This window comes from Sciurus vulgaris (genome assembly GCF_902686455.1).
Source record: "Sciurus vulgaris genome assembly, chromosome: X".
Taxonomy (NCBI): Eukaryota; Metazoa; Chordata; class Mammalia; order Rodentia; family Sciuridae; genus Sciurus; species Sciurus vulgaris.
The window spans coordinates 22,799,455-22,824,788 of NC_136471.1; the positions used below are offsets into that span (position 1 = coordinate 22,799,455).

The 25,334-nt window shown below is 33.9% G+C and overlaps 1 protein-coding gene across 4 annotated transcripts in view; it reads left to right on the forward strand.

The window, feature by feature from the left end:
- ZNF280C (zinc finger protein 280C) overlaps positions 1–22,153 on the forward strand; it is a 50,660-nt gene extending 28,507 nt beyond the window's left edge. For all 4 annotated transcript variants that reach the window (XM_079122707.1, XM_079122705.1, XM_079122708.1 and 1 more), the window contains 11 exons: positions 401–621; positions 3,344–3,501; positions 3,959–4,059; positions 4,764–4,910; positions 11,673–11,804; positions 14,653–14,969; positions 15,734–15,874; positions 18,280–18,342; positions 21,179–21,297; positions 21,447–21,483; positions 21,609–22,153. In XM_079122707.1, the coding sequence (XP_078978833.1) occupies positions 401–621; positions 3,344–3,501; positions 3,959–4,059; positions 4,764–4,910; positions 11,673–11,804; positions 14,653–14,969; positions 15,734–15,874; positions 18,280–18,342; positions 21,179–21,297; positions 21,447–21,483; positions 21,609–21,624 (1,452 nt within the window). In that variant the 3' untranslated portion in view covers positions 21,625–22,153. The remainder of the gene's footprint in view (positions 1–400; positions 622–3,343; positions 3,502–3,958; positions 4,060–4,763; positions 4,911–11,672; positions 11,805–14,652; positions 14,970–15,733; positions 15,875–18,279; positions 18,343–21,178; positions 21,298–21,446; positions 21,484–21,608) is intronic.
- Positions 22,154–25,334: the final 3,181 nt, after the last annotated feature.

Consider the following 25,334-nt stretch of genomic DNA (forward strand, 5'->3'; position numbering starts at 1 on the left):
AAATATGAAATGTATGATTTGGGGCCAAGAAGCAAATTATTAAGTATTTATATCTCAAAAGAAAAGATCACATATATAGCTATTCCTGATCTTTTTTTGTGTGTGTGTGTGTGTAGTGCTGGGGATTAAATCCAGGGCCTTATGCATGTGAGGCAAACTCTTTACCAACTGAGCTATATCCCCAGCCCTTCCATTTATTTTTGAAGTTATTTCTTCATCAAAATAGTATTTATTGTTAGAATTGTATAAAATTTATAATAGAAAGGAAGCCAACATTTTGGTGAATGTCCTTCCAGATATATTGCCATGCAGTTTTGTATGATCTTGGCCCTAGATGTAAACCCAGAATTCATTTTTAAAAGAGATTTAAATAAGGCTTTTATTTTTTTCTTCTTTTTAGCGTTGCTGCCCAGACATGGTAAATAACTTTATGGAAAGTATTAAAACAGAACTTTCATGTGCTGAAGATAAAACTAATACTGGTTCAGAGAAAGGAAAATTGATCATGTTAGTTAGTGACTTTTACTATGGAAGACATGAAGGAGCCATGGAGGAAGAACCAAAGACTTACACAACCTTTAAATGCTTCAGTTGCTTGAAAGTTCTTAAAAATAATATTAGGTATGTGAATACTTATTTATATTTGTTTAACAATGTATAAACATCCTAAATTTTGAATATGAATATTATATTGTTATTTTTCTTTCCCATCCTAGGTAAACAGTTTTAACACCTTCTGCCAAGAACAGAGGCAGCCTATTTATTATGTTGAAACACTTTTGCCTTGTCTTTATATTTTTTTCATTTTTATATTTTTTTAGTTGTAGATAGACATAAAACCTTTATTTTATTTATTTTTATATGGTGCCGAGGATCAAATTCAGTGCCTCACATGTGCCAGGCAAGCACTTTACCACTGAGCTACAACCCTAACCCTTTTGCCCTCTCTTATATTTTAGTAGTATTACTGCTGGATCTCCACAGTTGTAATTCTTTCAGATAGTTTAAGAAAGAACAAAATATATTTTAACATAAGGAAAATTACTTTTTTGCTCTCTATATATGATTGAACTAGGAGTTTTGTGATATATTTTTATTTTCTACTTATGAATCTTACATTCCTTTTTTTATAATTTTTTCAGTTGTAGATGGACACAATACCTTTATTTTATTTATTTATTTTTATGTGGTGCTGAGGATTGAACCCAGTGCCTCACACATTCTCCCCAAGTGTGCTACCACTGAGCCACATCCACAGCCCCTTACATTTCTTTATATCAGAAGAAAAACACTTTATCCAATCTAACCTCCCTACTTGTCTTATTTAATGCTCAAATTTTCCTGTTCATACTTAAAATTTTTAACAGATTGACCTATAGAGGAAGTGGTCTTTTTTAGAGAAGTTCAAGTTCCATGAAACATGTTTCCTTTGATTTTGTAGTTTAATGCATTTTAAGATTTAATTTTAAGACTTAATTTCCAGTGGAATTTTAAAGATTTTACACATGTATGCTTTAAATTTTAAAAACATGTACTTTGTAATCTTTGAGTTATGTGGCACATTATGTATCTTGCCATCTCAAGTGAGATAGTAGCAAAACAAAGTAACAAGACATAACATTTTTCATTGTGTGTGTAACCTGACATTTATATTAAGTGAGGTTGTTTTTCCAATGTTTTATAATAAAAAGTTTTTGAATATTCAACAAAATTAAAAATGTTTACAGTGACCATCTATTGATCACCTCAATTCCACCATTAATATTTTACTATACAAGTTGAGTATCCCTTATCCAAAATGCTTGGGACAAGAAATGTTTCAGATTTGGGAATTTTTTTTTTCAGATTTTGGAATATTTACATACATATAATATATATGTAAATATATAATGAGTTGTCTTGGATAAAACCCAAGTCTAAACACAAAATTCAGTTTTTGTTTCTCATGTCCCTTATACACAGTCTGAAGGTGATTTTATATAATATTTATGGTGTACCTGAATTTTGCCTGTGACCCATCATATGAAACAAGGTGCAGAATTTTCACATTGTGGTGCTCAAAAAGTTTTGGATTTTGGAACATTTCAAATTTTAGATTTTCAGATTAGGAATGCTAAACTTGTACTTATTTTACCATATATCTATTCATCCATAGAATCATTAGATTTTTTTGGATACTTTTCAAAGTAAATTGCAGCCATTACCAAAACCAAAGGAGTGAAGAAGATATTACAATGTGTACCATAGCCAACTCTAAAAAGAAGCAGTGTTTTGAAGGTGTAGAAAAGAGATAAATGTTAAAACTTTCACAATGATTGCTATCTAGTCCACCCCATTTCAAGATTTTCTTTAGGAACTTAATAATGAATTATTTTAAGTAGTTAACCTGGTCTTAAAATTGTTTTGATTAAAAAACTTTACTTTGAAATTTAGCCAAAAGCTTTGGTAAACTCTTTAAAGTAGTATGCCCATTTATTGTGTACTCTCTGCCATTGAAGACCATAGTTCCTTCTCATAAGAAAACTTTTAGCGATGTCAAAATAGCAGAATATAAAACTGCTATTTTATAAAAATATAAATGGAAAGTGCCTCAAATGACATTCTTTAAGGAAAAATGAACAGTTTGTAACAACAGTAAGTCACTATCACTAAATAATGCAAGAGGTTCTTATAATTATTATTTTTACATTCACTTTTGAAACCAAGACTCAAATACATGTATATCTTCAAAAGATTTATATAGGTAGATAGATAGATAGATAGATAGATAGATAGATAGATAGATAGATAGATAGATAGATAGATAGACCTTCAAAAGATTTCTTTCATGACTCCATAGTTACTGTTGGTGGTAGTTTCCTTTCTGTAAGTATTTTATTTTGAAATGTAAATAGCATTTCATGTGTGGGAAAGAAGCCTGCTATTTTTCTTTACCCAAAACGTTTTAAATCTAAAATAATGATGAAGAGTTATAGCAAATTAGTGATTACATTAATTATATATTGAAACAAAATGAAAATTAAAAAATGTTCAGTGAGCCACTTAATGAAATTTAAGGTACACACTCTTGTGTGTGTGATGTTGTCCTGTGTTTTGCCCAGGCTGGTATTGAACTGGGCTCAAGTTATCCTTCCATCTCAGCCACCTGAGTTGCTAGGATCGTAGGCACATGTTCCCGTGCCCTGCTGAAGAGCACACTTTTTTTTAGAGGACTTTAAGGCCTTGGAGATATTATTTTGATTTAGTCATACAACTGCATTTTAAAAATTTACAATCAGATATTTGTGAAACTTTTCTGTGGTTATAGATCTGAATCTTTGCACCTGTTGACAATCAATTATAGGTTCATGAACCATATGAAACACCATTTGGAACTCGAGAAGCAGAACAGTGAGAGCTGGGAAAACCACACCACCTGCCAGCACTGCTACAGGCAGTATCCCACGCCCTTCCAGTTGCAGTGTCACATTGAGAGTACACACACTCCCCATGAGTTTTCTAGTAAGTGATATTCATTGAGATTATGAATATTATGAATTTCAATCATCTGAACTAATCAGGGAACCTGAAGAATTCTGATAAGTATAAGAAATAGACTTTGAGGGCAAAATTAAAAGACAAGTTTTTATAAGATTTTAACTCTTATAACTTAAATAAAATTTGTTACTAAAATTGAAATGTCTCTTGTAAATAATTCATTAATCTTTCTGTATTTTTAGTTCATCTGAAAAATGTGGATAAAAGTAGCAGTACACTTCCTTCAGTGATGTTATGAGAATTAAATAACCTAAATAAGGTCCTTAGAACAATGTTAAGTCATAGTGATAGAATTATTAGAACACCCTCACTACTACTTCTGCCACTATTACTGTTACTTGTTGTCATTGTCATAGATGTAAAAAGTGCATCTTTTTTAAATATGCATCCTTAAAATTCTGTGTTTTTTTCCCATTTGCAGCCATTTGCAAAATCTGTGAATTGTCATTTGAAACAGAGCATATTCTTTTACAACATATGAAGGATACTCATAAACCCGGTGAAATGCCATATATTTGCCAGGTACACACATTTTACTGTATACTTAGGTGTCTATTTAATTTTCACCTGCCATGAAATAGTGTTGTTCTTTTGACTTTGACCATTTAAAGTAGTTACCATACCAAAATTGAAGGACTTCTCCATTACTGAAAACTCCCTTGGGTGTGGTGGGCTAGATTTGGCTTGTGGGCCATAGTTTGCTAACCCCCTGTGCTAGGCAAAGAAATATCCTACTGGAGAAAGAAAAACCTAAGAGCTTATCATATTAGGGGAGAATGTAGACATTCCAGGAAAATAGGAAATGCTTCTAGTTATAGAGAAGCCAATTAAATGCTCTGAGACCATTGTTCTTCCAGAATTTGAAGTGACTCAATAATAAGAAAGCAAGATAAAGATAAATTGCCACTGATGGATAGCCCTTAACATCTAAAAAAGGAAGTACTCTTTTATATAGCAGGAAAAACTTTATAGAACAAGAGGCATCAGAGCCTGAAAATTCAAGATGGGGATGGTGGATCTGAAAAGAAAGGGAGTCTAGCTGTGTTTCGGAACATACCCCTAAACTTTGAAAGATAACTTTTCAGTTTCAGAGGTTATCTTTATTACTTGTACTAATAGGACTCTTGGTTGCATAGGCAGCGGAGCTCAACTAGTAGTACTGAATGTTCTTAACAAATACCTCATCATGGCTGATTTGTTGCCATTAAACTTCTTTATATTTTTAGGTTTGCCAGTTTAGATCTTCAACATTTTCTGACGTAGAAACTCATTTTAGAGCATCCCATGAAAACACAAAGAACTTGCTGTGTCCATTTTGCCTCAAAGTTAGTAGAATGGCAACCCCCTATATGAATCATTACATGAAGCATCAGGTAAGATTTAGTAGTTCGTATTTGTTTGTGTTGTTTTGATGAAAAGATAGACATACATAGAACACTGGTTAAATTTGTTCTGAGCAGAAAGCAAGTTGCTCCAAATGACATGATTAATTTACAGTTTATGCTGAATTATTTGTGAAACTTTCATTTCTTTTCCTTGCCTGCTTTCTGATGATGCTGAGTCTCATGTACAGTAAAAGTTCAGAAGGGTGGTTAGAAATAGGGACCTCAGAGTAGAGGGAAAGGGGAAGATGAGTGGAATATTTAAGTTAGATATTTTAGGGTCTAAGAGTGCTGACATGGGAATGATTATGAAGGTAGTTATCAAGAATGGAGACCCAGAATGGTCTCTTATAGCAACTGACAGCAAAGGAAACAGCAGTGACCTTTATTACCAGATACATGAACTATGTCAGAGAACTATACTCAGATTGTAAATTCTTTCCTGCATGACTTTTTACAGTTCTGCTATGTAGTTTCTGTGATACCAGTATTAGTGCTTGTACCTTTCCCTTGAATTCTCTCTTTTCCCCCCTGGTTCTTTTCCTGAAACAATTAGACTATCCCTTGGGCTGAAAACTTTCATGAAGCAGTGAGCCAGTTCTTGAGTGTTTGAAAGAGCAACAGTGCCTTTGTCAAAGTCAGAAGTCAGTGGATTTACAGAATCTGATTATGTAATCAAGCCTTGCCTCCTCACTGATAAGCTCATTATATTTTCTTATTATTGACAGCATTGTGATGGCCAATGTATTAATCACTTGTGCTAACATGAGTTTTGGTTATGGTCATTAGATAATCGTGAAATCAACTTGTAGTTGCTAATTGGAAAAAACCGTGAAAGCCGAATTTTCAAACACCTTCAGGATTATCAATATTACCATTGCTATGGTACCAGTGTAGTTATATTTTTATTCTGGCCAGCTTCCTTGTCCTTAAGACACTCTGGCAAAACCTTCCCATTCTAGGGTTTTCCCAACAGTGTTCCATTAGGTATTAATAGGTATTCTCAATAATTGTTCATGATAAATGAAATTTTATATGTGGCTGGATTTATAAAATTACTAGGATTTTTTTTAAATTTTTTTAAATTATAGGCACAATACCTTTATCTATCTTGTTTATTTATTTTTATGTGGTGCTGAGGATCAAACCCAGTTCCTCACACGTGCTAGGCAAGCACTCTACCACTGAGTTACAACACTAGCCCGATAGGATTTTTTGCTATTTTTAAAATCAGGACATTTTAGAGCTTTTAATATGCTAATAGAAAATATAAATCTTGGTATGGGGTTATAGTTCAGTGATAGAGGCACTCACCTAGCACATGTGAGGCACTGGTTTGATCCTTAGCACCACATAAAAATAAATAAAGGTATTATGTCCACCTACAACTGAAAAAAGAAGAAAATATAAATTTTAGGTGCAATGGAACATGCCTGTAATCCTAATGATTCGGCAAACTGAGACAGGAGGAACGCAAGTTCAAGACCAGCCTCAGCAATTTGGCAAGGCCATGTCTCAAAATTAAAAAGTCTGGGGATATGACTCAGTGGTAAAGCACCTCTGAGTTCAATCCCCAGTACCAAAAAAAAGGAAAATATAAATCTTTAAGTAGGACATATAATGTTCCCTCAACTTATTTGACCATTCTACCCTTTATTTGTATAATGCCTGTTAACATTTCTTAAGGAATAGAAATTGAGAAACACTGTTCTTTGTGCTTCATATATCAACTTTTGGCCTTTGATTTTTAAAAGAATGAAATACAAAATAGTACTCTCTCTGTTTCATAATGAGACTTTTAATATAATTCTTTTCTCTGCTTTACTAGGCTCCAGAGTATGCGAATATAGACATGGAGCGAGTGATACATACTTAGAAAGGTAGAAATTGATAGGTGGCTATGTGGACTGTATCTCTTAAGTTCTTTATCTCATCTGTAGTCACTCTTCATGCCCTAGGTGGTATGTCCTGACATCCCATGTGTGTTGAAAAGAGTTACTCCAACAGGTCTGAGTTGCTCAAATCTGGCACATTTTCCAAAAGACCTGCTTGTGTAATGTCTAAAAATTGAACTCTTAAAATTTTTCTTATGTTATTAACTAATAAGAGTGTTTTACATGCCTGGAATGATGAACCATATTGTACCAGCTGGTCTAGATAATTAGTGTCAAAAATACGATTATATGACCACTTGCTTTTCTTCTGGGGGGTCTGAAAATTTGGTGACTTACCTCATAAAAAAATCTGGTCTCTTAGACTAAAGAGAACTTTCCTGGTCAAACAATACTTTACACATGTTGCAGTGGTTAGTTGTGGGAGGATTAATTGTGTCCTGTGCAACTTCATGGTAAGAGAACTATTAGAAGCTAGTACCTGGTATCTTCCAGAATCTACCTGATGCACCTCTTTCCTTAATTAACCCTGCACTTTATCCTTTCATGTGTCTAACAACTTCTGAGTCCCAGAAGTCCTTCTACCAAATTACCAAACTTGGAAGTAGTCTTGGGAACCACTGACGTTCCATGGGTACTCTCTTAGTCTGTTCAGGCTGCCATAACACACTGCCATAGATTGGGTGACTGAAGCAACAAACACTTATTTCTCACAGTTCTGGAGGCTGGCAAGTCCAAGATCAAGGCACCAGCAGATTTGGTGTCTGGTGAGGGCCTGCTTCTTGATTCATAGATGGTCATCTTCTTACTGTATTCTCACATGGCAAAGGGGGCCCAAGAGAGCTTTCTGGGGTCCCCTTTATATAGACACTAATCTCATTTATGATGGCCTCAGCTGCATGACCTAATTACCTTCCAAAGACCCCACCTCCCATACTATCACATTAGAGGCTAGGATTTCAGCATGTGAATTTGGGTGAGACATAAACATTGGGCCCATTGTAGGAGCTCAGTTTCTTTCCTAAGAGGAAGGCAATCAGCAGTGAAAAGGGAAAAAATCTATTGATCAAAGGATCATCAGGCATCCCTCAAGTTATTTTCAGTATGTATAATTATTCACCAAAGACTCAAAAACCAGAGCTGAGCAGGATTATAATCTTATAATGGAAATGATATTACTAGTGCAATTTTAGACAATAAAAATTGTTAAACCTGTAGTTCATTTTATTATTTTTGAAGACTTTGGTAACTTTTTTCTAAAAAGAATACATTATCATGTCTTGAGTAATTTTAGTGCTAGCAATCCAGTTTGTATAACTTTTATGAAAGGATGAAAGATTTCAGATGTGTTAAATATCTTCATTAACTCCTTAGTATTAAGAGTAAGTAGTTACCATGTACTAGTCAATTGCCATATGACAGCCACTGGTACTTGTATGTGCACTATTTTGTTTAATATTTAAAGCCACACTATTAAGCAGGTATGTATGTGATTGATTCCATTTTATAGATGAGGAAATAAAGCTTTATAGAGAATAACTTGCCTAATATCACATTGTCCAATGAATGGCAAAGCCAAAAATTGACTTGAGTCCAATCATTTACTGCAAACTCATATTCCACAGTGATATGAGGCCTAAAGGGGGAAATTAGTCATTAGCCTTGAAAAAGCACTCAAATCACCCGAACATAGTATGCTTGTCAAAAAGTTCAATTCAGAAAACTTTTTTCTTTACTCTTGGAACTTCACATTACTGTTTCTTTGGTTGAACATCATGTTATTTTAAGAAGGTACTATTATCATCATCATCCTTAGCACCTTGAAAGTATACATGCATAAGAGAGATGCAGAAGACTTGAATGTAATTAAAGGAATGGTAGATTAATGTCTCCCATCTCATGGCTCTGTGCAAATGCTTGCTGAATGGAATGACAGACATTTTGAACTAGTTAAATTGTGACTGCTGCTGCTCGTGTAGTCTGTCAGTCTCTTGCTGTCTGCCTCACTAATTAACAAATATTTATTGAGTCTAATAAATGCCAGGGACTGGTTTAGGTATTGGGAATACAGAAGCGAGAAAAGCAAAGTTTGTGCCCTCTGGAATTTGCATTGTGGTGGAGAAATAACGTGTGTGTGTGTGTGCACACACTCATGCTAGGAAAGAGGAAGATCTGAATGTATGTGTATGCCAGCTGGTGGCAAGTACAATGGGAAAAATACATACGGATAGGAATCTGCCAGGGCTTAGGTTAAGGAGCGATTTCTGTTTTTTATATGAGTTTAAAAAAAGGGGGGGAGCCTCTTGAAAGGAGATAAGAGAGTAGTCTTGTGACTATCTGGGAAAGAATGTTCCAGGCAAAGGATAATAAGGTGAGCATATACCTAGGATGTTTAGAAAACAGTAAGGAGGTCAATGTGGCTGGATCACAGTAGACAAGTAGGAAGAAAAGTATTAAGAGATGAGGTTGCAGCAATAGAAAGTAAGACAGATCATGCCAGGACCTTATAAGCCAGAGTCAGGATTCTGGAGTATTAAGGAAAGCCACTAGAAGGTTTAAGTATATGAAAGATCTGCATTGTTTTTAAGATTGCTCTGGCAGCCATGGGAAGAATTGACTGTAGGGAGATGAAGGGTGGAAACAGGGAGAAAAATAGAAGCCTATTGCAAGAGTTCATGTGAGTGGTTTTAGACTAGTGTGGGTGGTAGAAATGGTTGGAGGTGATGAGTGATGAGTTGTTTGTTTGTTTGGTACTGGAGATTGAACCCAACCCAGGGATGCTTTGCCCTTAAGCTACATCCCCAACCCTTTTTAATTTTTATTTTGAGACAGGATCTCACTAAGTTGCTTAGGGCCTCACTAAGTTGTTGAGACTGGCCTTGAACTTGGAATCCTCCTGAGTCACTGGGATTACTGGCACACACCAGTGTGCCCAACGTGATGGAAGTGCTTATTAATGGGTCAAATATAAGGTATAAGAAAAAGGAGTTAAAAGTGGCCATGCTTTCTTTCTCTTTTTTCCCATTGTCCTATGCAGCTGCAGAAATAGAATTCCCATATACTAAAACACTGGGAAAACTAGGGAAGGAACAGATTTCCCCCACTCCCACTTCACATACAACACATACACAACACACACACACACACACACACACAAAACAAATAAAGATGTCAAGTAGGTAGTTGGACGGTTGCTATTTAAAGCCATGAAACTGATCCATTGCTGACAGTACACCTGTGGTCCCAGGGATTTGGGTGATGAGGCAGGAGGATTGCAAGTTCAAGGCCAGCCTCAGCAATTTAGCAAGACCCTGTCTCAAAATAAAAAATAAAAAGGACTGGAAATGTAGCTCAGTGGTAAAGCTTCCCTGGGTTCAATCCCCAGTACCAAATAAATAAATAAATAAATAAAGCCATAAATCTAGATGAGATATAGGTAGAAAAAAGATTTCTAGGAACTCTGCTCTGGGGGATTTTCTGTCTTATTATCTCGATGTCTGTTTCTTGGCTGAATTTTCCCCTTCCACCTCTCTCTTGAGCACATATAGGTGAATCTATCTATGTTCACTGTAGGTATTATATAATTCAATGCACCACACTTCCAAAATAGTCTGAAGATAAAAGTAACATAATAAAATACATTATATAATGTGTAGTTTTGAACTTTTTAAATAACTTTTATTCATCACATGCCTGCCATGCATCAGAAACTGCTGGTACTTTAATATATGTCAGCTCATTTTGATTATTCTAAAAGATTGTATCTTATAAAGATATAGTGATGTGGAGATACAGCTTTGGAGAATACATTTTTTCGTTTATGCTCTCAATTTACATACAAGTAGAAAACATTTTAATTAGTCCAAGCATACACATAAAGATTACACTTAATAACATATAGTAGAAAGAACACCTACCAGTTGTGGGCAAGTGACAAATTTTTCTTAGGCCTATTTCTTATTAATAAAATAATAATAGGACTATACTTGAGGAGGGATTCAGTCAAGTGGTTCTCAAACAGTAGATTGAAAACAGTGCTCAGGGCTGAGGAGATAGCTCAGTTGGTAGCGTGCTTGCCTTGCAAGCACAAGGCCCTGAGTTCAATCCCCAGCACCGCAAAAAAAAAAAACAAAAAAGAAAAACAGTGCTCATTTGTGCCTCCATACTCATGCTGCCAAATATTATAGCCTCTAGCCACAGGTGTCTGTTTAAAATTAAACTAATTAAAATTAAGTAAAATTAGAAAATCAGCTTTTCAGTTGCAATTATCCACATTTAAAGTGGTTTGTAACCACATATGAGTAGTCAAAATAGTAGTATAGCTGTAGAACATCATCATTGCAGAAGGTTCTATTGGACAGGATTGCTTTATATAACTATTTCTGTAGCATAACCTTCTTGGAAGTTTCTGCTTAGATTTGATTTTAGAAATTTCAATTTATTTTACCAACTTTTGCAAGACAAATGGAAATAGCAAAAATTATTAGTATATACTTCAAATTTATAATTAAAAGCACTTTCCCACCACAATTAGTTTAGGGTTTTCCCAATTAGATCCTAATTGATATAATTTTTATATTGGATGTTTTTATAATAACAAAAACTTTTTTAAAATTCAAATGCCAATGTAAGGAGTGGTTTTAAAAGAAATAAGGCATTTTCCTAGCATGCACAATTTTCTGGGTTTGATCCCTAGCACCAGAAAAAAGAGGGTATTTTGACATTATTTATGGTGAGAGATGATAAAATACTGGTTTTAAAATGACTTAGTTATTAGAATTAAGATGAATTTAAGGCCCCAGGATTTGTGGTGGTAAAAGTTATTGTTCCTACTATTATTTCTACTGTTTTATGTAAACAGAAAAAAGGAATTCATCGTTGTACAAAATGCAGGCTACAATTTTTGACCTGCAAGGAGAAAACAGATCATAAGACCCAGCATCGTACATTTATAAAGCCTAAAGAACTGGAAGGATTGCCTCCTGGAACAAAAGTGAGTATCACATAAGTTGTATTAACATTTTGTATAAGAGAAATAAATGCCTGCCTAGTTTCATATATTGTCTATAACATGCAGAATGACTTGTGATTATAACTAAGACCTTAATTTTAGGTTTTATTGTTCTTATCCTGAAAAGAAAAATTTCAGCATAGTTTTTTGAGTTGATTAACACGTGCTTTGTTGAAGCAGTATTACTTTGTAGAGAATGCAACTAGATTGACTGTAGGCTGAGTCAGCCTGTTGTTTCAGTATTGTATAGGCTGTTTTTGAGCTATTCCAGTTGTCAGTATATGTGTCTGTTTCAGGTACTAGACTATAAAGTGTTTGTCAGGAATCATGTTTCATTTATCTTTGTTTCCCAAGCATCTGTCCTAGTACCTTGAATGCCATACATTTGTTGAAATAAGTTCTGTTCCTGGATAGCATTGCTGCTTTTAGTAAGAAGCACATATCTGACTACAAATTTCCTTTTTCCCTTTTGCCTTATATACATAGGTTTTCTGTGACTTATATAAAGTTAGTTCTTGAATATTTGCTCCAGAGGAGAGGTAGATAATCCAAAGGGAAATAATCCCCAGACATTGATATTTGACTTTGAGTATATACCTTTGAATGTGAATGTATCTGCTATTTGAATCAAGTAAAATAATGTAAAGCAATGCTCTGAGCATCTAGAATGAGAAAAACTATCCAGTGTCCTTCTCTGCAATCCATTCATTCCATGCAGAATGCTAATGTAAGCAGTATAGTCTTCACATATCTTCCCTTATTAGTAACAAAGCAGTAATGATAATAATATCAACGTCCTGATATTAGTATTAAAGTCTTAGAGTATTTGGAATTAAGCTTTCAGTGTACTTTTTCTTTCCTTTTTTTTTTTTTTTTGATTGCAGATGGACACAGTACCTTTATTTAATTTATTTATTTTTATGTGGTGCTGAGGGTCGAACCCAGTGCCTCACACGTGCTAGGCAAGTTCTCTGTCACTGTACTACAACGCCAACCCATCAGTGTGCCTTTTCATACATTATTTAATCTATGCAGTGATCTAATGAAATAGGCACAGTAAATTTTCTCCCCATATTACAGATAAGGAGGCTTAGATGGGATAAATTCTTTACCCACAGTCACATGGCTAGGAACAGGTAGTAGTGCAATTTAATTTAACCTCAGGTCTTTTGACTCCTAGTCCAATGCTTATGTATGATACCAAATCACATGTATTTCACAGAGCTTCACATAGAATACTCCTCAAGTACACGGGGGAAATGATAGTCACGTGATTGAAGATAATGTTAATAGGTGACTGACTTCCATCATTAACCAGTGGATATAATTGAACATTTTATTTTTCCAAATGCTAGGTGATAAATTTTATATTAGCTACCATTAAGGAAATTCTGAGCATTATTAAAATCTCCATGCTGTTTGATAAATTGATAAAACCTTCACTTGATATTTGGAAGCAAAAATCATGCCCAGCATGTCCCCAGAAAGAGGTCACATTTACTAAAGATCTGATAATGCAGTCCTTTACAGAATGATTTTAGGCTGTGAGATTTATTTGTTTATGTATGTAGGTAGAAGGTAGTTAGGTAGGTACTGGGAATTGAACTCAGGGCCTTCTCCATGCTAAGTAAGTGCTCTACCAGTGAGCTATATCCTCAGCCCTTAAGTTTTGATCTCTATATTTGTGAAATCTTTTTAGTTATATTGAAGCATAAAAACAGCCAGGGAATGTGCTCTTTTAATATTCTTAAAATTACACTAACACTCTTAATTATCCATTAATATCTGTGTTAACATATAACTGCTACCAATAGAAATACACACCCACACACATATTACAGCAGGAAATTAATACCAAGGTGAATTTCATTTAATTGGTATGACCATTTAGAATAAATGAGAGAATCCATTGATTGTTTAATTTAGTATTTTCAAAGTAAGTATATTTAACTCTTTGTATTGCAGTGATTTTTTGTAACAGCTTTGTTGAAAATACGATTCATATACCATTCACTAAAAGTGTGCAGTTCAGTGATTTTATTTTAGCACATTCTCAGAGTTTTTTAAACATAACCACAATTTTAGAACATTTTTATCACCCCCAAAAGAATCCCCATGCCCATTAGCAGTCATTCTCTGTTTCACCTCCACCATCCCATGCAAACTTTAATCTACCTTCAGTCCCTATGAATTTCCTATTCTGGAGATTTTATATAAATCAAATCATACAGTATGTGATCTTTGGGGACTAGTCTCTTTACCATAATGTTTCCTAAGTTCATCCATATTGTAGCGTGTTTCAATATCTCATTCTTTTCATGAATGAATAATATTCGATGTTATGGATATTCCACCTTTTATTTATCCATTCATTGTTTGGTGGGCATTTAAATTGTTTCTTCTTTTGACTGTTATGAATAATGGTGCTACAAAAACTCATGTACAAGTTTTTATATCTTTGAAGAAATGCCTATTCATCTGTTTTTTGTTTGCTTTTTTGCTTGTGCTTTGAGTGACATATTTCAGAAACCATTGCCTAACCTATAGCCATGAGGATATACTACCATATTTTCTTCTAAAAGTTCTCCCTTTTTAGCTCTTAAAATTTGGTCTTTGGTACATTTTGAGTTAATTTTTATATTTATGTATGACATAGGATTTGTGTTCATTCTTTTGTATTTGGTGGTAAGAGTATTCTTTCCCCCATGGAATTGTTTTGGCAGCTTGTCAAAAACACAATGATCATAAATGTGAGAACTTATGGGTGATATTTTAATACTACTATGATAATTAATTTTCCTAAAAATACATATTGATTTTGTTATTATAGGTTACTATTCGAGCTTCATTTGGACCTCTTCAACCAAGACCATCAAGTACACCTTCCAGTTGTCCTCCGAGTACTTCTTCTCTTCAGGTCTTACCTCCAAAGTCTAAAAACACAACTGCTAAAAGTCTCACAAAATCTAATGCAAGTAAATCTAAGACAAGTAAGCCTAATGCAACTGCCTCCACTGCAAGTAAACCTAACACAAGTAAGCCGAGTGGAGGTGGAGTTACAACTAAAAGCAAAGCCAAACACTCTTACAAGCAGAAGAGACAACGCAACAGAAAAAATAAAATCAGCATAGCTTTGAAAAACTTAAGGTACTTTTTATCCTGATTAGTCCTGCTAAAAATACTAATCTAACTTTAAATACTAAAAGTTTATTTTAATATAATTTACTGTATCCCAGAACCCTCTGTTGCACATTTACATGATAATTATTTATCTGGCATAAAAGCAAAGCAAATGTAAAACGTGTACATTTTGATTACCTTTTACATGATAAAAAGGTACACTGTTTACATTTGCTGAGCAGAATTTGAATTACTGTGTCTATTCCATAATTTTAATCCTTTACACCAAGCTTATATTTTGTGCTTTTTATCTTGTGATATTTGAATCAGCTAATCTGATTCATTTCATTCCAGGAAAATATTAGCTGGTGTTTGACTTTATACACTTGTACTCTTTCAATGTACATTTTCAACTTTTTGGTTTCTATATAAGGATATTAATTTAAATATCTTGGCTTCAATTAATAAGTTATTTTTTTAAATATTTTTTTAGTTGTCGATGGACCTTTATTTATTTATTTTTATGTGGTTCTGAGGATGGATCCCAGTGTCTCACACATAGTAGACAAGCACTCTACCACTGAGCTACAACCCTAGCCCCTTAATTAATGAATACTTTTTAAAATTTTTTATTTGTTCTAATTAGTTATACATGACAGTAGAATGCATTTTGATACATACATAAATGGAATATAAGTACTCATTTTTTTCAATTAATGAATTCTTAATAAGACTTACCATTGTGTTTTAAATATGTTTTTATCGTTTTGTTTTGTCTCTGCCTTCTTAAGGTGTCGTCGGGGAATTCACAAGTGCATTGAATGTCATTCCAAAATAAAGGACTTTGCAAGCCACTTTTCTATATATATCCACTGTAATTTTTGCAAATACAACACTAACTGTAACAAAGCCTTTATAAATCATATGATGAGGTAAGTTAAATATGTAAATTATTGATCAAAATTGTCATTCAGGGATGGGGGATTAGTTCAGCAGTAGAGAACTTGCCTAGCATGTTGCAAGGCCCTGGGTTCCTCCCCAGCACCAAAATAATAATAATATCATCCATTCACAAAGTCAGTTTTTTGAGACAAAGTTGCCAGATTAGAAGCAAGTTTGTCTTATCAAGGAGCTAAAAGTCTGGCAGAAGAAAACTTCAAGGATGTTCATTGTACTGCTTTTCAATGTAGTAACTGATGAAAAGTACTGGGACAAATTGTAAGAACAGTTAGACTAATGAAATTCGAATGGGTTTATTAGGGAAATATGTTTTTCTGTGGATTCTTCTAAGTAAAAATGTGGTTATTTTCAAACATAAAATTTTAATTTAATTTAATTTGATACTAGGTATTGAACCCTGGGGCACTTTACCATTGAGCTTCATCCTCAGCCCTTTTTACAGTTGAGTCAGGGTCTCACTGAGTTGCTTAGGGCCTTGTTATTAAGGCTAGCCTCAAATCAGGAATCTTTCTTGCCTCTTCAGTCACTGGGATTACAGGTGTGAGCCACTACACCCAACTCAAATATAAAATTTTAAATGTCTTCAATATATTTATCAAATAAATACATGTAACCACGTGAGTTATCCTCTTTAAAATGATCACTGTGAGAGACTCCAAGTTTTTCAGTTATGTTAAGAATATTATTTCCTTTCTCTCCCTCCCTCCCACTCTACCTGCCACCCTCTCTGTCCCTCTCCTTTTCCCTCTTCTTCTCCCTCTCTCTCTCTCCCCCTATCCATCTATCCATTCCTTTCTCTATCCATCCATCTATGTTTACATTCATTCAGTGAAAAATGAAATGAGGAATTATAGGGATATTCCAGTCATGCTACTGCTATTGGAATTCTTTTTCATATATTGATTCAACTGACATAATTTGTGTACCTACTGTGGACTCCATCCTAGAAGAAAGACTTCAGAGTCCACATTACTTTCACTTGGACTTCATTTGTAGGGACTTGTTTTATTCCTTCAGGTTGGACTTTTTAAATAGCAAAAAAAAAAAAAAATCAGATGTAAATATTGAGGTATTTCTATTTCAGTTAGTAATAAGGTATAACCAATAAAAGTAGTTTTATTAAAGATCATAGCAAGACCTCTATGTTACTTTATGGTTCTAGATACGAAGGATTTTCCCTCACTTTTTGATGACTTCAGCACTCTGCCACCTCCCACCACATGCCTATAATCCCAGGACTCAGGAGGCTGAGGCAGGAGGATCACAAGTTCAAGGCCAGCCTGGGCAACTTAGTGAGATCCTGTCTCAAAATTTTTTAAAAATTTATAAAGGAAGGGCTGGGGATATAGCTCAGTCAGTAGAGTGCTTGCCATGCAAGCACAGGGCCCTGGGTTCAATCCCCAGCACTGCAAAAAAAAATTTAAAAAGGACTGAGGATGTAGCTCAGTGGTAAAGCATCCCTGTCTTCAATCCCCAGTACCACAAAAAAATAAAAATAAAAAGTTAAAGTTCTCCCAGTCATTGTAAAAGTCTCTTAAATATTTTTACTGATATTAGGCAATATCATATAGCTCAGGTAGCATTTACTTCTAGTATCAAGACTATTTGCCCTCCCCAATGTATTAATATTAGAAAATAAATAATTATTATTCATAGCAGTTTCTATTATAGCAAAATACATTAGTAGCTAGTAACTTTTTAATTGTTTTTACTCTTAATAGTTGAAAAAAATTAATTTGATGCTGTTTGCATTTTTAACTCTTCTGAGTATTTTTTTTATAGTGGTGAAGTACTGAACATCTTAAGAATGTTCTCAGGGAAATATTCATTAGAAAATATACTACAGGTAAAATGGAATGCAAGATAAAATATTAAATTAAACAGAAATGATGGTCTCAGTCCATTTGAGCTAAAATACCATAGACTGGGTGGCTTTTAAACAAAAGAAATTTATTTCTCATAGTTCTGGAGGCTGGGAAACCCACCATCAAGGTGCCTGCAGATACAGGTTTCTGCTGAGGGCCCATTCATGGTAGCACCTTCTTACTACATCTTCATTTGGTGAAAGGGGCAAGCCAGGGTCTTTCTGGGGTCTCTCTTATAAGGGCACTAGTTCCATTCATAAGAGTTCTGCCCTCCACCCAAAGGCTCTATTTCCTAATAGCATCACAATGGGGGTTAGGTTTTAACATATGAATTTGGGGGGAGGGACAATAATTCAGACCATAGCAGTGATCAACAGAATCTTATTGTTTAATCATGATCTTTTATTCAAAACTAAGAAATTAAGAATAGACTTGAAATGTGGTCATGGAATTAATATGACTTCTTATATAATGAAAGTTTAAAAAATCTTGTTTGTCTTTTCTCTCTCCAGCTCTCATAGCAACCACCCAAGTAAGCGGTTTTATATTTTCAAGAAGCATTCAGGAATTCTCAGGTAACTAGTTGATCTTTTTCCATTCTTGTACTGAAAAGTTATAGTAACTTTTTAAAACGTGATACCTGATTTGAAAATCTCAGTGATGGTTACTGGGCATAATACGGTTCTGTTCACTGTATTCTTCGTTCATAGCAGGGAATAGTCTGTCATCTCTGACTGAACTTTTTTGGTGGTGCCAGGCATTGAAATAAAACCTTCATCCATTCGCAATGTCAAACAAAAAAATTAGGCTAATAATATTTGAATAGAAATAAGTTCATTAATACACTGTGATACTTAAAATTAGTATATAGTTTTCAAAATTCTTAGTTTTCTTTATGAACTAAAAGTACATAGCTTACTTACTGTACAGAAAGAATTATTGATTAATATTTCTACAGGTATTGATAATTAACTTTGGTTAAATCACAAATACTTAGAATCTGCTAAGCATTGTGAATTTTTCAGTTTTCTGATTCCTTTTACCTCCATCTTTCTTGGTTTAATTGTTTTGCACATATTGTAAACATTTGCCAGGCATTGAATAGTGCTTGGCATATAATAGGCACTTGGTAAATATTTGTTAAAGAAGTTTATGTACAGATTGAAAACAACATGTGGATGATGTTGGACCAACAGCTCAGAAATGGAGGAACATTAGATTCCATTTTTAAAATATAGCCATGCTATTTTAAAATATTACTCAGTTCAGCGACTTAGGGGGGAAATACCTTTACTGAATTTTGTTTTAAAGAATGAAAGTGGGTTTAATGCTGAAGACGAGATTTTAATTTGGTTTTCATCTTGTTGTTAAGTTCAGTTGTGTGCTTGGTTTTTAAATTAACCATATGGCTTAATAAATATTTGCTTGCCTAAATAGCTCCCAAATTGTGTGGGGGGTCTGTTCCCTCTTAAAGTTTCATCATTAAAGTGGTTAAGCACACAAAACTATTTTCTGTTTTGAGTTATATGACTGAGTTAAATCTGTTAAATGTTTCAGAGTTAACATACTTTTCATGGTAATTGGAATAATTAAGTTTGTTTTTTAAGCCCATCCTAAAAAATAAATTAATTAATTAATTAACTGTATGGTTTTAAAATCTGAGATACTTTTTTCCTAACTTGGATGGGTCTCAATTTTAAAAGGAAAATTGGTCAATTTTTTATATATGGTACTTAGTGTATTTATATTTCTATAGAACAATATTTTTGTAATTACTATTTTATTAAAATGAATTCTTCATTCTTTAGCTGTTTGTTGTGCATCTGTCATGTATATAACAATGTATCAGGTCCTGTACAGATTACAGTGATAAAGAAGGCGTCCAGCTTGGTACCACCCTTCAAGGAATGTACAGTTTATTGGAGGGATATAAAGGTGTGAACATAAATATCTACAGTAATACAAGGAGGTTTGTAATAAGTACAATCATAGTAACTGATTTCAAAGGAGAGAGAGGTTTCTGTTCCTAAGAAGAGGCACAGGGGCATTCTAGTTGGAAGAAATATCATGAATAAAAAGTGCATAACAGGAAAAACAGGAGGCATACACATTCTTCTGAGTCGCAGTGAATAATTAGTAGTATATTTTGGGAAGAACACAAAGTTCATATGATGTAGTATTAAGATCAGTGTCTGGGGGAATAGTTATGAACTTAGATCCAAAGTTTGGAATCCTTGAAAACAATTCTTACTTTAGACTTAATTTTAATCTGGAGAACATTGGGGAAACCATTGATGTTTTGAGTAGAATCAAGGGTACCAAAGGAAAACTGGATATATAAGGTAAGTTGTAGTTGCTTGAGGCATAGACTGGTAAAGGCTATTGTGGTAGTTAAAATTTAATTGATTTAATAATGACCTAGTCAGTAAGGTGTTATCACATCATGTTTAAGAACATGAGCTCTGGGGTCTGGGGTTGTGGCTCGGTGGTAGAGTGCGTGCCTAGCATGCATGAGGCCCGGTTTGTTCCTCAGCACCACATAAAAATGAAATAAAGGTAAATACATACATACATATATATATGAAGGAACACGAGCTCTGGAATCATAGGGCTGTTTCAAATCTAATGCTGGCCTTGGTAGTTTAGTAAACCTGATCCTGTCCTCTGTAGAAATGTGCTAATTATAGCACCTACTTCTTTGGGCTATTAGAAGATATAAATCAACTGATATGTCTAAAACCTTCAACCTGGCACAGAATAAATACCCAATAAATTATTAATGTTTTAGACGTTTGAAATATTTTAAGGAAAAGATAACTACTGTTTTGAGTGTCAGTTATCAGGGAAGCAGCATCATAAAAGCAAAAGGCAGGAAGGGTGATTTGGGGGAGGAAAGCACACAATTTCATTTTTACAAAGATAATATGTGATTCATCTGAATAACAGCTAGGTATAAAAACAAACTGTTAAGACTAGAACTTCAGGGGAGAATCAGTCTAAGGTATGTTACTGTTTTTTATTCCTCTGCAGGAAAGATATTCCAATTCAAAGTATCTGATGAACTTCAAAATATATTTATACTTTGTTAATAAACTAGTAATAATTACATTAAGGGATTTATTTTTAAATTCTCATGTTTCCTTTCTAATTTTGTCTTAAATTAGACACAAGATTATAGACTGCATAGTCTGTACCCTTATTTTTTTCACTATTTGTGTCCATGATACCTACTAGTACAATGTGCAGAGGAAGTCCTCAGCAAATGTTTATTTCATATGACAAAATTTGGAAATAATAATCTTGATACATAAAATAAAAAATTATTTGGAGCAGTAATCATTGAACTTTTATATTGATTTGTATACAAGATAAGATCCTTCTCTCTCTTACAGTCTGATTTTTTTTCCATAGGGGCATTACTCTAGTGTGCCTTAAGTGTGATTTCCTAACTGATTCTTCTGGCTTAGACCGTATGGCTAAACACTTAAGTCAGCGTAAAACTCATACTTGCCAAGTTGTAATAGAGAATGGTATGTATATATAATGGTGTTAATTTGAATTTTAGATATTTAATCCAGTATTTTCAGTCAGCCACAGTATGGGCTTTTAGGTATGAGGTTGATAATCTCAGTCTTCGTATATGCTGTTTTAAACATAAAACTCTTCTTTCTGGTTACAGTTTCCGAAAGTACCTCAACTTCTGAACCCACTTCTGAGTAAGTTTAATTTTAATTCAGTGCATTTTATTTTGATGGATTTAAGCACTGTTGCAATTTTAAAATGCATAATTAATAGAAATGAAAAATATTAAAGTATTTTGTTTTTGTTTTTGTTTTTAAAGCCGCTTGTTGAAATAGATTCCTGCTCTATGGAGCTCGTGCAACCTGGTGCAAGACAAGTTGGAATTTCCTAAGTTCAAAGTTCTGAAGTGTTTTCTTACACAAAGGCAGTTTCCTAAGTTCAAAGTTGTGAAGTGTTTTCTCACATGAAGGCGGTTAAACAAAGTTCATGACATTAGATCTCATTATTCAGCTCTTTTCAGCTTTCAGACGGCACTAGATTCTTACTCCACCTTATCTTTGTGTCGGGTTAACATGTCTTAACGTGTGTTTTTTTTCTCCAGTTGGCTCTCTCCAAAAATAACTTTTGTTGCTATGGTCTTTTCTTGCTTTGCTTAAAATAATTTGTGTTTTTCTCTCCTGTACTTGCCTTCCGAATATTACATTCCAAATGACATGGCTGTTCATCTTTTTTGTCTGTTTTGTCTGCTTTCTTAATTTCTTATAAGTCTTACATTTTTAGGTCAGATAGCTGTTTTTTCCCTCATTCCTTGTCTGTCATTGTTCTGTTTTTCCTATTTTTCAGATGCAGAAGCAACACAGAAATTTCAAAAATTGTCCAGTGTACTCCTGGACAGTGTCCCCCTTCGATGGACACAACTGATGCCTGTTCTGTCTTTCCAAGGAATGTGAATTATTTGACTGTGAGACCTCTTCTAGTTTGTGGCCTTAAGAAATCAGATCTTGGGGAGAGTCCCTTCCTACCTGACTGGCCTCCCATAACGCTGATGCTGATTTGGCCAGAGATGACCTCAAGGCCCACCAAATTGAGCACAACTCCCCACTGGGGGCTTTTGTTCTTGATCTTAAGCTTATGGGTTGATTCTAACCAAGAAAAGCCCATCAAATCAATGCTTCAACATCCAAGTTGAAGTTGAATCATTTTGGCTGCTGCCCTTTAATCTTCCTGTAGCATGCATGCAGTCTAACGAATATGAAATTTCTGTTGTATAGAGAACCAAGATTGCTTTTATGTTCTTGGAAAAGTAAACTTTCTAAATTTACAGCTCCAAAGTAACAATTATTTGCATTGTCATTTAAAGTTTTATCCAGTATTAATCCTAGGAGTTTTCAGCAATACTAATATTTAGATTTTTTAATTTAAATTTTTTCATTAAATTTTAGTAGCTTGGTGTTATGTTGTTCTTCATCAAGTTTATTGATGTCCATTTTGTTATGTCTATTTTTGTACTTTTCTCCTTAAAGCTTTTGTTTTGTGTATGTTTTGTTTTGTTAAGAACTCCAAGAAATTTCTTAATTCTTCACAGATTTCATGTGGCTACCTACTGGTAGCTTCTTAATTTGATACTTGTTCAGCTCATTAGACATTATTACATGCTCTATCTTGGGACTATCATTAACATCTTAGGGATTGTGAGTTTCAAAGACAAAGAATTGGCAAAAACTCTTTCAGACCTTAAAACAAATTTTAAAGTTACATTTCTGCTCATCTAATACATAATATCTTCTTAGCCATTAATGTAATTCCTTTGGATAAAGATAATATATTCAAAAAATATTGGGACCAAAAAATGCACTTGTTTCTTGCCCATATATATATATAGATGTATATTTTTTTTAATTTGGTGTTTGTTTATTTTGGTTACATTGAATATAGATTTGCTGAACAGTTTTGCTGTTACTTATTTTTTTAATAAAATTTGTATTGTTAAAGGGCCTTGGGAGTTGTTTTCTATTAAATAACTTCATATAAAATTTTAGATTGTGTCATATAACTAGAAGCATTGCTTTGCTTCTCACATGGAAACCTGATTCCTTGGCCTGCAGATCAAGAACATTATCTACTGAATGCATCTTGCACTTTTTTTCCTGCAGTACTGGGGATTAAACCCAGGGGCACTCTACCACTGAGACATAACCCCTGCCTTTTCTATGTTTTATGGTGAGACTGGGTCTTGCTATGTTGCCAAGGCTGGCCTTGAATTTATGATCTTTCTACCTTAGCCTCCCAAGTAGCTGGGATTACAGGGATGCACCAGTACATCTGGCTGATTTCTTAAAATTTGAAAGCTAGCAAAAGCCCCCTTTGTGATCTTCATAAACCTAAAGGTGGATAAATTCTGAAGTCATTTGACTCAATCATGAGTGGTTTTTTTTTTTTAACTCTAAAATCAGAACTTCATGGATGTACTTTGAAACATATTGAATGCCAGTTTCAATGGTCACTTGTTCTGTAGTATACTCCCTGCAATTCATAGTCAAAAGAGTGGGTCTATCATTTATAACTTCAAGATTCACTTGTTATGAATCATTTTCCAAAATTTTTAGAAGTTTTTTGATTCACAGTAGTGAACTTCATTATTTTCATACCTATCTCTAGGATATTTTTGCAGTTTGCCATCTTTCTACTCAATTTTCTTAAACTTTTAAAAATTGTGCTAAAATATACATAATATAAAGTTTGCCAGTTAACCATTTGCAAGTGTACAGTTGAATGGAATTAATGACACTCATTTTTTTTAAGTTTTAAACTTTTACCCAGAAGTAAATTATTTGCATTTTAAACATAGGTTCTCTTTTTATTTATGTATATGTTCTCTGCCTCTGCCATAGTTCAAAAACATGAAACACCACATGCTATAGCAGTACTTTAGGTAAGGGGTACAGCTTTGTGTTCTTCCATAGAATTCTATTTCTTATATATCAGGGTTTTTTTCTTAAAAGATAATACTCTTTTTTAACTTTTTTTTTCAGATGTTGATAGACCTTTTTTAATTCATTTATTTTTATGTGGTGCCATGAGAATCGGACCCAGTGCCTCACACGTGCTAGGCAAGCACTCTACCACTGAGCCACAACCCCAGCCCTATAATACTCTTTATTAAAAGTTTTAAAATATACATATAATACTCTTAAAGTTCTGTGCCCTGTAACATCATTTTAATTTGTTTAAATATTTAAACATTTTAGTCAGTATTAAGCTTATTTACTATAGGCAGTTACAGTTGTGATTTAATTGGTGCTAATGAATTTTATCTTCACACCCTGATCCCTCTTTACCTTCAGGCTATCCTGAAGTTTTTTCATCTCATTCAGAAATACCCATCTCTTGCATACCTATATACTGGCTTTTTGTTTCAGCTGAATAAAAGTTATAATTTGTTCAGTTTCAGTTTATTACCATTGTTAAAAAAATAACCACTGATAGGTTTAGATTCTTGCCCTTTGTTTTGTCACATGTTGACAAAATAACTTCTTCAGTCTTTATTTGTTCATATTATACTTATTGAGCATTTACTATGTACCTGCCACTGTTCTAAGTGTTGGGAATACAAACTGAAATCTACTCTCTGGGGCTTACATTTTAGTGGTGGGGGGAAAGATGATAGAACCCAAATAAGTACATGTGCAAATATGTAGCAGCAAATCCCACTATTAATGTATAATTATAGTGTATTAATAAAAATAAATTTTAAAAATAAACAACCTACATAACTAAAAAAAGAAAATTTCATAGTATGCTAAATGGTGATCTATAGAGAAAAATTAAGTAGGGAACAATAGTAAATATGGATTGGGGGTTGGGTGGTTGCCATTTTAAATTTGGTTATCAAGGTAGGCCTCCCTGAGAAGACAACATTTGAATAGACTTGAAGGAGATGAGAAAGTGAGGCACTTGGGTATCAGAAGTACAGTCCAGAAAAAAGGAGCAAGTGCAAAAGCCCTGAAGTAGAAATTGAAAACCTCATATGCTGCTGGCACAAATG